The sequence below is a fragment of the Phycomyces blakesleeanus genome (genome assembly GCF_001638985.1).
Source record: "Phycomyces blakesleeanus NRRL 1555(-) unplaced genomic scaffold PHYBLscaffold_22, whole genome shotgun sequence".
NCBI lineage: Eukaryota > Fungi > Mucoromycota > Mucoromycetes > Mucorales > Phycomycetaceae > Phycomyces > Phycomyces blakesleeanus.
Genome location: NW_017265155.1, coordinates 303,093 through 317,009, shown reverse-complemented (window position 1 = coordinate 317,009; position 13,917 = coordinate 303,093). Strand labels below are relative to the sequence as shown.

At 36.1% G+C, this 13,917-nt stretch overlaps 4 protein-coding genes across 4 annotated transcripts; 3 read left to right on the top strand and 1 right to left on the bottom strand.

Annotated features, from left to right (window-relative positions):
- Positions 1 to 390: 390 nt before the first annotated feature.
- PHYBLDRAFT_66828 (hypothetical protein) lies at positions 391 to 1,466 on the top strand (the record flags this gene model as incomplete). Its single annotated transcript, XM_018441691.1, has 4 exons — positions 391 to 459; positions 527 to 924; positions 1,043 to 1,343; positions 1,401 to 1,466. 4 exons carry the CDS (start codon positions 391 to 393, stop codon positions 1,464 to 1,466), a joined length of 834 nt encoding a protein of 277 aa, XP_018287244.1.
- A 260-nt stretch (positions 1,467 to 1,726) lies between these two features.
- Positions 1,727 to 7,763, top strand: PHYBLDRAFT_66829 (hypothetical protein; the record flags this gene model as incomplete). Its single annotated transcript, XM_018441692.1, has 20 exons — positions 1,727 to 1,749; positions 1,891 to 2,096; positions 2,465 to 2,518; positions 2,616 to 2,714; positions 2,805 to 2,942; positions 2,996 to 3,127; positions 3,187 to 3,327; positions 3,395 to 3,466; positions 3,647 to 3,835; positions 3,892 to 4,018; positions 4,095 to 4,204; positions 4,286 to 4,363; positions 4,467 to 4,589; positions 4,646 to 5,674; positions 5,733 to 5,855; positions 5,945 to 6,444; positions 6,509 to 6,655; positions 6,742 to 6,806; positions 6,853 to 7,529; positions 7,591 to 7,763. The coding sequence occupies 20 exons, from the start codon at positions 1,727 to 1,729 to the stop codon at positions 7,761 to 7,763; spliced, it is 4,206 nt and encodes a 1,401-aa protein (XP_018287243.1).
- A 1,261-nt stretch (positions 7,764 to 9,024) lies between these two features.
- Positions 9,025 to 10,210, top strand: PHYBLDRAFT_172457 (hypothetical protein; the record flags this gene model as incomplete). Its single annotated transcript, XM_018436809.1, has 5 exons — positions 9,025 to 9,037; positions 9,105 to 9,214; positions 9,367 to 9,474; positions 9,741 to 9,773; positions 9,935 to 10,210. The coding sequence occupies 5 exons, from the start codon at positions 9,025 to 9,027 to the stop codon at positions 10,208 to 10,210; spliced, it is 540 nt and encodes a 179-aa protein (XP_018287242.1).
- Positions 10,211 to 10,821: 611 nt separating this feature from the next.
- On the bottom strand, positions 10,822 to 13,888 carry PHYBLDRAFT_172456 (hypothetical protein; the record flags this gene model as incomplete). The annotated part of the gene is made up of 7 exons (XM_018436808.1): positions 10,822 to 11,026; positions 11,099 to 11,669; positions 11,772 to 12,544; positions 12,596 to 12,924; positions 12,988 to 13,311; positions 13,385 to 13,608; positions 13,654 to 13,888. 7 exons carry the CDS (start codon positions 13,886 to 13,888, stop codon positions 10,822 to 10,824), a joined length of 2,661 nt encoding a protein of 886 aa, XP_018287241.1.
- Positions 13,889 to 13,917: the final 29 nt, after the last annotated feature.

Below are 13,917 nucleotides of genomic sequence, written 5' to 3'. Positions count from 1 at the left end.
GGGAGACGCGTCTAGGTTCGTGGATAGCTGATAGATTGTCAGCACTTTTCCACATGCTTAGGCTGTGTGCCTTGAGGGGTTGGCCATTGGGCATTTGGAGCGGTTCGCTGGAACGACGTAGCGCACAATAAAAAGGACTGTCGGGTGAGGCCATGAAGAAGAAGAAAGGAAAGCGCACCTAAAATCGGACCGCCAATCAAAGGTATCAGAGATCGGAGAAACTTCTCCACTAAGAAATAAAAAGGTGGAGAGTTACCCAACAAACCAGTTGTATCTTGAATAAATTCATTTTATTTGACAAAATGCATTACGATTTTGGTTTTCTAGTATCCATTGTTGCTCTTTCTTTCTCTTTAACTTGTTTTCTATCCTTGAGCTCTTTGTACACAAATGCGTATATTGTGGTTTGGTCTGGGCTCTTTATCTTATGTTGTAGTAATTCAAGCTATTCGAGTGGTGGTAATTTAAGGCTAAATTTTAGGTGACCTTTATGACAAGAAAAAATAATATTTCATTCAATATGTAGGCAACCAATACAACCTATGCCGACCGAATGGCTGCGTTTGGTCCCCGCTTGTCGGAGAGTGGAAAATTAGGCTTCTTGGTCGAGCCAAGTCAAGATCCGACTGGCTGCATCGTTGTAGAACCTCCGTGCACAGACTGGGTTGCTTTGTTACAACGAGGAGGTTGTTCATTTATCACAAAGGTCCGGAATATGCAAAAGAGTGGAGCAATTGCGGTAGCCGTTGGAGACCCAAACCACCAAACAGGCTGGATTACCATGTACGCACCAGGCATTACATCCGACGTTGTCATTCCAAGTGTCTTTCTTGCTCAAAAAGAATACAGGGCTCTTTTGTATTTATCCAGGATGGTCGATACACCTATGATGGTCCTTCTTCAACTAGACGAGATTATTACTTGGTAATATCTAATATATTAGTCTTTTTAGAACTATTACTACTACTACTACTACTACTACTACTACTATGGATATAACAATAATAACTAACTTATAATTATTCTATTATTCTAAATACAGGCCACTACTTGATATGCTTATGATCTTATTTGTTTCTCCTAGCATTATTATGATATTTATTTATATATCCTATAGACTACGCCAAAGAAAGGCTCATTACATAGATATGGCCCCAATTGAAGTTGTAGCTCGATTACCGATCAAGTTGTTTAATCGAGAAAAGATATGTGAAAATGAGGCCGAGGACTGTGCAATTTGTCTTGAAGATTATCTCCCAGATGAAGTACTTCGGATCCTTCCTTGTAGACATCACTTCCATGCATCTTGTGTCGATGCTTGGCTTACAACCCAAAAGAAATTTGTAAGTTGATTATATTTTCTAGCCTTGTCTTATTATGATTTGTTTGTTTAAATATAGTGCCCTATCTGTAAAAGAGACATCACCTTTTCTACAAACGAAGTGACGCCACTACTAATGGTCTAGTTGACATGGCTATTCTCCGTTTTACATTCTCGACCTATTTCTTTTTTATCTCTTTCTTTACTTCTTTAAATCCAATAATCCCTGTTCTATTCTTGTTAAATTAATGTACAAATAACCCACCTTTGTAATAAATAAGTATCATTTTAACATGTAATTTTATATACGCACAAATTCACATAAATACACACAAATGTATATACATATACATATATACGTATAAACGTATATACATTCATATACGTATTAGTGACTTGCCATTCATGGTCCGTCAAAAGCGTGCATGGTAGAGACCAAAAAAAGTAATAAAATAAAATAGAATAAAATTCTAAAAAAAAGGATGTTCCTTTATTTCACCTCATTTCACCTTTTCTCTCTCTTATTATTTCTTCTATAAATATTTCTTTATTTATTTGCAAAATTTTAGCCTTCAATTCCTCATGTCTTCAAACCGTCCTCTCCATGGTGATCGGCCATTGATTCCTGTGCTATATTTTGTTACAGGTCTCAGTGCAGTTGTCATGGTATACTCTGTTTACTCCCACCTTAAATCCCATTCCGAATCGCATGCAACCCTTCCACGCAAAAAGCGGGATATATTAAAACAGGAATCTAAAAAAAAACTCGAGGATGGTAAAAAAATAGAGAAAGAAAGAAATGTAGAGAGAATGAGTTAAATTAGGATAGAATAAGATGCAATCGACATGCTTCATCCCATTTATTTCGGTCTCTATCCCATATTTATATATATACATACATATATATATATATATGTATATGTGTGTGTCTGCGTTTTGTATATTTGTATATGCATATATAATGTATGTTAGCCATTCAGCTAAAGGCACTCGCTTACATGACTCAGTCCGGAGATGTAAATGTGAAAAGCAGGTTGGAAATCTCGGTTTATTAGACAAATCACTCTATAGTACTTCCTTTATATATATATATATATACATATATACATATATACATATCCTATATGTGTGTATACATATAAGCTCACACTGCCACACTTAGTGCAGTAAAAATTATCCTTGAACGTGCCATGTCAGGTAGATATTAAGTTGCCAGTAAATCGAGCAAAACAAGCAGAAACGAACATGCTAGAGAGTATTATAAAATAACAAAGAAGAAAAACATGGCTATTAGATGCCTATCTTCCTATTATTATCAGTGCTTGTCGTAATGATCAGCCTGTAGAGGACCGATCAAATGCACTTACTACACTTCAACTACTTACACGCCGCGGTAAGACAGAGAACAAAAGCTATTGCTTAATACTACAGCTCCAATCCTGAATATCTGTCCACGCATGTGTAATAAAAACCATTGTATTAGAGAGAAACAAGCCAGGGCTCTTGGCAGCAGGTGCTCTTGATGTACTTGTCGAAGCTCTTAGATGTACTGAGCCAGACATGAAAGAAACCACAAAGCGATACGTAGCAGTAGCCATATGTGATCTCATCCAGGGCAACGGTAGGATTCCTAATAAGTTTGAATAATCTAAGACTTTAACCGATAATGTATAGATGCCAACAAATATGCTATTATTGACTTGGGTGTTCTTGACCCGGTCAAAACAATATTGACATCTACCGATATCCGTAACAACGAGCTGAAGTATTGGACCTTGATGATTCTCTATCAGATTTCTTTGAGTGGTAAAGCGGTTCTTCATACTCGATATCCAGTGTGCTTGTTTACCAAACAATGATTTTAGATCCTTTTCCAAAAGTTCTTATTCGTAGTGGATTCATCGGTCTTATAGCCAAAATGGCACGTATGACCTATGGCAACACCAATATGCCAAAGTTCTGTATGCAGAGTCTGGTACGAATTTTAGCCAATGTAAATTCAACAGGTAATATAACCAAGTCCAAAATAAGAATAAATTAATGCTTAATATGGCAATTTATTAAAATCTATAGAATCCAAGAGCATTTTGATTGAGTTACTCGATTACCATATTGTGGACCTTATTTCCATTTGTCTTCGTGGTGGTAAGACCATATTTTTCTAAAAAAAAAAGTAATCTGAGTTGTAGACTCCTCTTCGTGGTTTTTTTATTAACATTTTTGGTTGCACGATATTTCCATTTGGTAGAAGATGTTGAGTTGATCTACTGGGCATCGGGCCTCATGCACGAATTTGTATTAAAGGGTAAAAAACTACCATATTAAGCAAAATGTCCAAATATGCACAGATGCTTACTACCAATGTAAATATTCTGAGGAGATCAGATATAGCAGCCGACGAATTTCGCAACATTAAAGGCGTTCATAATATCTTGGCCAGTTTATTGTCTGCTGAAGAGATGTATATATCTCGTATTGTTTTACGTACAGTTAAATTCATGGCATACGGTCAAGGTAATAGAAAGCGAATACAATTAATGAATAATAAGTTCTAAACTTTATTTTTCTAGACAAGTTCAAACAAGAAATGATACACACTGGTATGGTCAAGAAGATAATGCATTGCCTGACATTGAACGATGATGATGTTCGGTATTGGGCTATACTATGTATCCACACAGTTTCTGGTCAAGGCAGGTTTATATTTATATATTATAAACTTCCATTATATGTTAACTTTTAATTTAAACACATATTCAGTGGAATCGCATAGTGGGATTCTTGGTGCACCAGAAATCGAAATATTACTACAATTGGGTGTTTCACGAAAGGTTCATGTTGCCATATTTGTCTCAGACATATTATCTTTAATATGCTGTATGCGTAAGTAATTACTGCAAACAACTTTATGCTAATACAGATATATATACTAATATAAGTGCTTGTCAAAAAAATTGATTTTAGCCACTAATACGGACGGTATGGCTCCTCATATAGACTCTATTGTCACCACATTAAACTCTCTATTGATGTGGGAAGAGCGTGAAGTGCAACAAAATGCGGTGGGAGCCATATTCAACATTGCTTCTCTTAAAAGTAGGTAATATTGAAGTTCTGTGATGCATATACTTATCCAATATTGTAGAGAGCTTTGCTGATAAGGTACTGGAAGTCTGCTTTGATAACATCATGTCTGTTTGTGTAACTTCAAACTTTGAGCGTGTTCAACTAACATGTGCGAAAGCAATTGTAATGCTTGCCATCAAATGTAAACAATATTATTTTTAAATGTCTATTACCTTTACCAACGTTTTCTTTTATTAGATTCGGATGATCCAGAAATCAGTACACGAGTCGGACTAAAGGTCCTTGAATCACTCATAAAAACCACAACTAGTATTGCCCAGTCAATACTTCCAACAGTTATGATGCAAGCGCTTATCCAAGAAGCTAAAAAAGGTGTATTTATTTTAACGGCTCTTGACTATCATACAAACCAAGATCAGCTACCAGCAGAATCCTATGGGATTTTTGAGCCGGACTATATCAATGTCAATTCATCTGGAACCATAACCAATGCCTCACGTCTCGAAGAAATGCTCCAGAACACGAATAACTTTGAGGATCGCTTAGAGGGTGTACTCGAAGACTCCAGTAATACACCTGTAGATCGCTCTAATAATGGACACTCGGAGAGCTCTATGATAAACGATGAATTTTTGTATGAAGGTACCTCTTCTCAGGGAAGAGATTACTTAAAGTCTGCCGAGCTATCTCTTGGTGCCCGCCGAAGAATTAGTGGCGCATTGAGTGCATTAAAAATCATGCTGGAGAATGATCAACTTGTACGTCAGATTGGCGAAAAACACATAGATAATGTACGAAATACAGTACGAAAACATCCTCGTGAACACGAGACACGTATTGAAGGCCTGTTATCAGATTCCATGTGCGAGTTTGTAAAAGTTTTAGTCTTTATGGCTCTTTACCCAGTTCTTGAAATATGGGCTCTTCGACATGGACCTAGCTTGGATGCAGATAAGATTGACGAAGCCATAGCAAAAGAATCCTACCGTGAATTGCTGGTGTGGATACGAGATTCAATGCGAATAGATCAGAAACTCACTGCTATTACTCCTGCTACCACAAGTGCTTCATTTCACAAACATTCTTTGGATAGCTCATCTGAAGATAGTGAAGATAATATGGATATGATGCCGGGGCAAAAATATAAACGCAAGAAAGGGAACTATCGACACCACTCTCCTTCTTTTGGCGAGTCTCAGGCTACCAAGATTTATACAGGCCTCACTACACGTTCACTTATGACTATCAAATCTCTCCTTCGTTTCGGTAACGTATTATATCAATAAAATTGAAATTCTAACACAATAATATACTCTGTGTTTAGATTCTGCTCGGATTTACTTGGTGCAAGAGATGAATATTGTTGAAGTCTTACTGTATCTGTTTGAAAGTTCCCGCTCCCTTTCTGATCATATACTAGCATGTATTGGTGTTTTAGTGAACTCTGGTAAGTGTCATTATTACTATTTTGGTGAGAAGATCAATTTCTTGTAGTGTAACAAGTTTCAATTTGTTGAATGCCGTTGGCTCATTTAGATTACTACACATTATCAATATCAACAATCTCATTACAAACCTTGATGGTTGTGTTTTGGAAGCATATGTTGTTCTCGTTGAATCACAAACGATCGTTTATTTCTTATGCTCATCTGGTCATGGCCTACGGAGCACACGCTACTCGGTCGCATGACAGAAGCACACATACCATTGGGTTTGCCGAAATTGACATGAACACACGCACACCGTTCTGCTTAGTAAACCCAAGCTGTAAACTGAGTGTACGTAATGAAGCATGGACCTTTGAAACCATTCGTTGTACAGAATGCACACCAATTATATCTGATGTACCGAACAGCTTAGCGGAACGTTATTGTTTCGAAGTTGTTTTGGATACAGATGGACTTATGCAAGTTGGGTGGGTTTCTGATGCGTTTGAAATGGATCCTGAAGGGGGAACTGGTGTGGGTGATGATGATTTTTCATATGGATACGACGGCTGCCGCGCTAAGAAATGGCACGGAAGAAGCTCGGCATATGTAAGAGAAGATATACTATTTGATACGGAATGAAGCTTTAGACTAATTATTTGTATTCTCTCAGCGCACTGCTTATGGACAGACATGGGCAGCTAAAGACGTTATTACATGTGCTATTGATTTACATCTTGGAGAATTACGGTATTACCGAAACGGGGTTGATATGGGTGTTGCCTTTACTGAATTAGATACAAATCAATCTTGGTATCCAGTATGTCTCTCTACTTAAAATTCTATACACACACATCTTATCCGTTGTCTTATCCTTCCGTCTTTTGCAACATGTTTCTCCATTAGGCTGCATCTTTATCTACCGGACAATCTCTTAGTTTTAAGTTTGGTGGCCCTTTGGATCGGATAAAGTAAACAGCCATTCTTTTTTATAAGCTTTTCTAACCATAAAAATAGATATATACCTGAGGGATACAAAACAATCTCTGTGTTGGCTCAAGCTTCCGGTTCGACTTACATGGAGCTCCCACCACCTCAGATAAACGCTCGCATTTATACCGATTCATGCGCTAATTACTTGTCGGATATAGGGATGTCTAGATCTGATATAAATACCTTTACAGAGCTCACTGATGAAGGAAATGTCGAGCCCAACCTTAGACCTATTGACGGGCTAGACTTTTGGAATACTTCTACATCAGAAAATTATACAAACGAGCGTTTCACTCGAAGAGTATTTATTTTGCCTAAACCGAGTTTTCGACTGTTCTCTCAACAGCCGTGCGAAGAAGACTTAAGAACTCTTCCCAGTCTATATTTTGAGATCGCGCTTGTTTTCTGTCAGAGTGAGGAAGACTTTATGGATTGTTCCCTGGAGGGACAGAGTAACTCGGATGAAGAGATTATGGAAGCATGGGCAGGTCATAGTGTTGTCACAATCGGATTCAGAAGTTTATCACCTATTCAAGTCCGCCTCAAGTATCATTCAGCAACTCAACAAGCTATTGTATGCCAAGGTCGCTTCGCACGCACAATGCCTTTTACTTTAAACATTCAAGACGGTGATGTAATTGGAATGTTTTACATCGAAGAGACGGAGCGCGTTGGAATTATCGTTAATGGAGAATCAACTCGTAAATAATCTATTATTTTAATAATCGATAAATGCGTGAATGTTACTGATATATTATCTAGTTGTCGTACACCTCGATAGGAATAGTGGATTTAGACCTTTCATGCCTTATGAGCATGGTGCGGCAAAGTCTCGGATCAATTACGGAGACAAACCATATCGTTGGCAGCGTGCCAGTGCAATATCTCTCAAAGAGAAATCTTGTAGATATCTTAACCGAGTATTAGGATATTAAAGCTTACGTCGACATAGTCTTCTTTTCTTTTGGTTTTCGATATCTAAAAAAAAATATACAATGATAATACCTTCCTCTTTGCATTCACATTGAAACACATTCAAAATATTATTAATGTTAAGGAGTTTGACCATTCTTCAATGCTTTACAATCAAACTTAGCAGCGCTTTGATTGCCATCCTAACGATAGGGGTATTCAGCTGGATTCTATATATAGTTTCTACATTCATAAAGCAATATCTTATTTTGAATAGATAATGATTGGAAATGAAATAAGTGAAATATAAGACGTGAACTATGAGACAATAACTGATATTATAGTTTTTTGCGATTAGATCACAGAAAAAGATTTATATACACTCGACACATTTCGTTTTTCTTTTTAAAAGCGACCAGTAGCAATAAAAGAAAAAGCTGGTCAAATAAATTATGGGATATTAAACAATCTCCCAAAAATCTGAATATTAAGATGATTTGCGGGTTGTTACAAAACAAAATACCATTATTTGATAGAAGATCTATAGTTGTTTCTGGTACATATAGTGCCTTGAACTCGTGAACATAAAGCAAATAAAAAAATCCTAGGCAAGAAAAGGATCCTTAAGTTCAAAGTAAGATTTTTGATAAAGAATTTTATCAACTTTTTTTTAAGAAAACGGTGCGTTCATAAAACATATATCTAGGTTTTTTTTTAATCGACAGACCAATGCTCTATGAAAATATTAGCAAAATTTCGTTTGATAGTCGAAAGCCCAAACTAATTTATCCGTTTTTTTTCTTTCTCTCTACCTTGTACAATTTTTGTCTTAATGTTTCTTATTCCTAAAAACCAAAAGTGATTTAACAATCCCTTAAAAGTTAAAGAAATAAATAAAGACAAAAAGACTAGATTTATTAAGTTGGTAAAATGTATGTATACACACACGTATATATACAGATATAATTTTCCGTTTGTTTATTTTCCTAATACGGACTTAACTTCCTTCTCTGCATTGTATATCTATAATATACATTGTATTGTTTTTAAAAGGCGAAATGTCTCTAAAAGATAGCATGGCATAGTGATATAATAATAAGAAAATTAAGAGTTCGAGTACTAGCTTGAAGGATAAAAAGAAAAGATTGGCGGTATATTTTAAATGGTTGTATGATTTTAATTTTATCCAAAGAATTAAGTAGGCTTATATTTTATATCTCATTTTAATATATAATTCATGTACTAAGTTATCTAGAAACTTTCAAAGATATTTAAGCGTAAAAAATGACAGATCAGAGTAAAGTGACATAGGGCATGCATTTGTACGTCTTCTTAGAGGTACTTCTTTTTATAATATACTTTAGAATTTGTATTTGATAATATTTCGCTTATTTTTGAAATCTTATGTACATTATTATTGAGGTATTCGGGATTGTTATTGGGCCAGTATATCAATATTGAGAAAGTAGATAATGTGAGAGTTTTATTTATTACAGATACAAGAATAATATTGTTTATATATGTAACTATTAAAATTTCAAATCCCTGTTGTGTAATGACTGGTTTATAATATATGATTGTACAATGTACGTGTGCACGGTATATAACAGTTTTGGGTATTGTTAGCTTGCCAGGTTCATTAGCAATAAAGAACCAGTGCCTGGTTGCGGAATCTGTTCTTCAATCAATTATGGTGTGTATACCAAAAATCCAATAAATCGAAGAGGTGTGCAGGTACGAATATAATAGAGGCAAAGCCAAAAGTGACCAACCTTTATTTGGGTGTCTAATAGCATCTATAGTATCTAAATTTGATGTTTACATCGAATAGATGTAATAAAGCCAGAAATAAATAAATAAATCATGAAATTTTGGTTACATAATAAGAAAGTGTTCATAAATCTAAGTTTCCTGATGTGGTCTTTTTTCAACGGTATTTTTTATATTTATTTTTATTGCCACTCTACTAAACATTTGTTTTCTATATTAAATACCAAAAGAGCAATAAGAAATCCAGCATTGACAGCTTTACAGTGAGTGTAAAGTCGAATTTAAAACTTATCACTGTAAATGGTCTTACTTCTTTTATTTTATTAGTAATAGCTTTTTTTTAAATGTTCTTTATTTGAGATAAATATAAAAGCATTCGACATAATTGAAGTATATACATTTCTACTTATTATGTATATTTTAGAGCTATATTACAGTTTCGGTACTCTTAATACATAAAAAAATACGAAAACCTGAAAATTATATCTTTCAGCTCAAAAACATGCTAATAGAAGAACAAAAGGAAGTAACTATTGCTTACCAAGCTATCAGTAATAAAATTATGAGCGTTTTTTTTTGGCTCCATTTAATGACAATGTATCGTAAAGAAGTATGCTACTCTTTTCAGAAGTTTTTTTTTGCTACTTGCGTAGGATACACCCTCACTTATTTCAGTATATTGTTTTATTTACTCATCTAACTCACTATAGTACTAACACATTATCTTATACAAAAATTCAAACATATATTGTAGAAAACAATAATAATAAACTGTATTGTTTGATATATATATTATTCAATCTTTATGCTACTGTTTCAATAATTGTACTTGGACTTAATCCCAGCTAATTTGTCAAATAGTATATGCGATAGCTATAGACATAATACTTGTAATGTTTCTCTTATTTACATCACTTCTTTTGGTCCATTTGTATCTGTTGACTAGATCCAAGTGTTATAGCATTACTTTGCTATACACCCGATTATATTGATTATTTCTTGTCTTCTGAACTCTTTGGCTATATATATTTTATCGGTTTTATGACTGTCGCCTCTGCTGTTAGATTAACCCTTAGAGCTTAGCAGCAAGTACTACTAAAGATCTAACTTTAAACCTTGATATATATTTCTTTTTTTTAATAATATATCATGCTATACTTTGTTTTATTTTCACGCTAAGATAGGAACTACGTTACCCAATGTTTACTGTTTGGAACACCAATATTTTGGGGCTTTAAGTAAAATAATGATAATATACGCTCCCAGTATTTGTGTCTTACATGAAATCATTCTAACTAAATTATGTGCATTCTACAAGTAATTCATTAGCCAGTAGAACATAAGAGTTTCAAAATGCTCATTAACACTAGCATGTCGTAGCCCGTGTTTCTCCGTAGGATATACTTGTAGATAGTGCGGCTTATTAAACTTTACAAGCAAAGAAACCAAAGATTCGGTGTGTCGGAAATGAACATTCTCATCAATCAATCCATGGGCTATTAATAATCTATTCTCGCTAAAAATTCCATGCAAAGCTAAATTGTTAACAATATTCTCTTGTATATGCTTGTGGGCCTAGTTAACTTACCAATCTGGAAACCTTTCTACTTTGTTAAGAATGCTACCCAGATCATAGGCCGAAGGATTTTCGGAAGGTAGCCCAATATATCGTTCTGTATACGCTGAATCATACAGCTCCCATTGAGTTACAGGCGCACCTGCGATTGCTAGCTTGAATATATCCGAATATTTTGCAAGACCCATGAGACTCAAGTAACCACCATAAGACCATCCTGTAATAGCAATCCTCGAAATATCAATCACACTAATTGTACTACCATCAGCCGTTGGTTCTGCGCCAAACTTAGTATTAACGAGGTGGTTTAATCCATCAATCTGATCTCTTAATTCTACCGATCCCAAATGGTTCTTGATACCAGCCTCAAAAGCCAGACCTCGGTCACAAGATCCTCGGCCATCTATTATTACGACTGCAAATCCAAAGTAAACCGACATCAGGTACCGAAGAAGACGAGGGAAGCGAAAGTCATTTGTAACCATCTGACTCTTGGGACCACCGTATACATGAAGAACTGTGCGGAAGCTAGTGCCAGCAGTGTAGTGGAAGGGCTTATACAAGCAGCCATAAAGCTTGATTCCTACAGCATATAATGTAAGTTTATAAATATATTAAGATATATTTTTATGCATAATATAGCTTCTAGTATTTATAATATTAATATATCTTTGAATAGTATTACCATCGTGCGATAGAAAGTCAAACATTATGCCTTTTGGCATCTCCATAGCCGGAAACGGCTCAAGGCTAAATGCGGGAATATGTGATTTACTGAAGTGACAGGTGAAAGTGTGCTCTGGGTTTTTTTTCATGGTAGGAAGTGATGTTAATCGAACCGTGTTATCATTTGAAACAACAGGAAGCCCGTTAAAGGTTTCAAAGCTCAGATAACATAATATTATGACTTGATGGCACTCTAAGCTCGAGAAACAGTCAACAAATATTCCACTTGAGGGGAATACGGTGACGTTGTGACTGAAGCCAAGTTCAGTAAGTCGGGTTGCTGGAACAGGTAAGTCGTGTGCATAGCAAGTCACATAAAGATGACTCTCTAGTGGGCCATCTTTCTTTGCCATAAAGTAAACAAGTCTCCTGGACTCATCCACAAACAGTGGTTTATCTATTACACACCATTCGCCGTCTGTCAGCTGTGTAACAGAGGGTTTGGGCTCGTCAATATTCTTGGTAACAAGGTAAAGATGTCGATAGCCTGATTTTTCCGAGCTCCAGATAAATTGAGTAGAATTTGGATCAGAAGAATCTAAGAAATAGTAGGCGTCCGAAATATTGATCCACACATCCGTCGTCTCTTCCCAAAGAACCTCAATTTGCGCACGAGATTGGGTTGAAGAAATTTTTTGAAGCTCGTACTCTTGTGGGCTGAGAAAAAGGGATATTGGAATACGGACAACCTCAGTTTTCTTCTGGTCTCTAGAGAGGAGCTGTGCCCAAACACTGATTATCATATTAGTATTAATAAACAATTTAATAAAAGAAATTACATACCTCTTCATGTCTGGTAACCAGCCAAAACGTACAATATACTCGGTCCACGGAAAAAGAGTTTCTATTGATGTGTCCCAAAGTCGCTTTCTCACAACTTTCTTAGCCTGAGAATCAAAGGTCACTATATGCATAACACTCGAAGCATTTGGTCTTCCTGCGCGAGGATAATGAAACGGTCCTGAATCTGTGGGGTACATATTCATTGGTGTACAAGGGGTAGTTATCATGATAATGTCAACATTATCTTCAGATGTCTCAAGGTAGAGTATCTGGTTAATATTTTCGTCGCAAGGTCCCCAATAATATCCTGTGAAACGACGAAATTCTTCCTAATAATGCATGTATTGAATATTTTAACTTCTAATATACTCAATACACAATTTTTTACTTACTTGCATCACATATTCTGCCACACCACAGCTCATAGAGGCATGTTTAGCATTCAGAGAGCAGAATGTGAGTTGTGTCTCCTTTCCTTCCAAATCAGTAACCCAGATGTCATTGTCTCGAATAAAAGCAATAAAATTTCCATCAAATCCTCCAAGCTTTGGATCAGCGCGTATAGGTTGATTGGCAGATTTGTGGCCTACTTGTTTGGGCGATGTTAAATTAAGGATATCATCTGTTGGGCTGTTCTGTGGCGATTCTGGTGAATTACAGCATGGTCTTGAAGTATTTACAGAGTTACTGGGCTTAAATGGCAAAGATTCGGGTGTCTAATAAAGAGATTTTGGGTCACTAAAAAAAACCAAAAATCTTATCCCTTTGATCCACGGGTTATATTTTTACCTCTCCTCTTTGGCTCACGTAAATTGCCCCTGTAAATACAAACATTGCCTTGTCATGGATATATTCAAACGAAGTAATTCCTTGTATAGGATGACGATTGGGTGTAGGGCTGTGATCGCAAGGATCAATATACTCTGTTATTATAGGATTCCACGGTATGTGAGGTAGCCGAGATAAACGATGTAGATAGGCGTGCTCTTTGGAAGTGGATGCAGTTCTACAGTCTACAGGGTAACTTTAGTCAGGCATCATACTCGGTGCGTATATACCTTTGCTGTGCGTTGTGACATGATGCCGAAGAGTTAATTGATACAACATCATGTTCCGAGAGAGACATGATTCGGATGAGCGTTGATTCGCAAGGAATGTGAGACTTTGACGGGAGTCATCGAGGTAAAAGTCTTTGACAGTCGCGAGTGCTTGTGGAGAAAGATTGGCCTGGGTCGCTGCTCTGAATGATCTGACCTGGCCGCGAATCTGATCCCATGTATAGGCCTTGGACATGACAAGCAGAAGGGTGGTGACGCTTATTT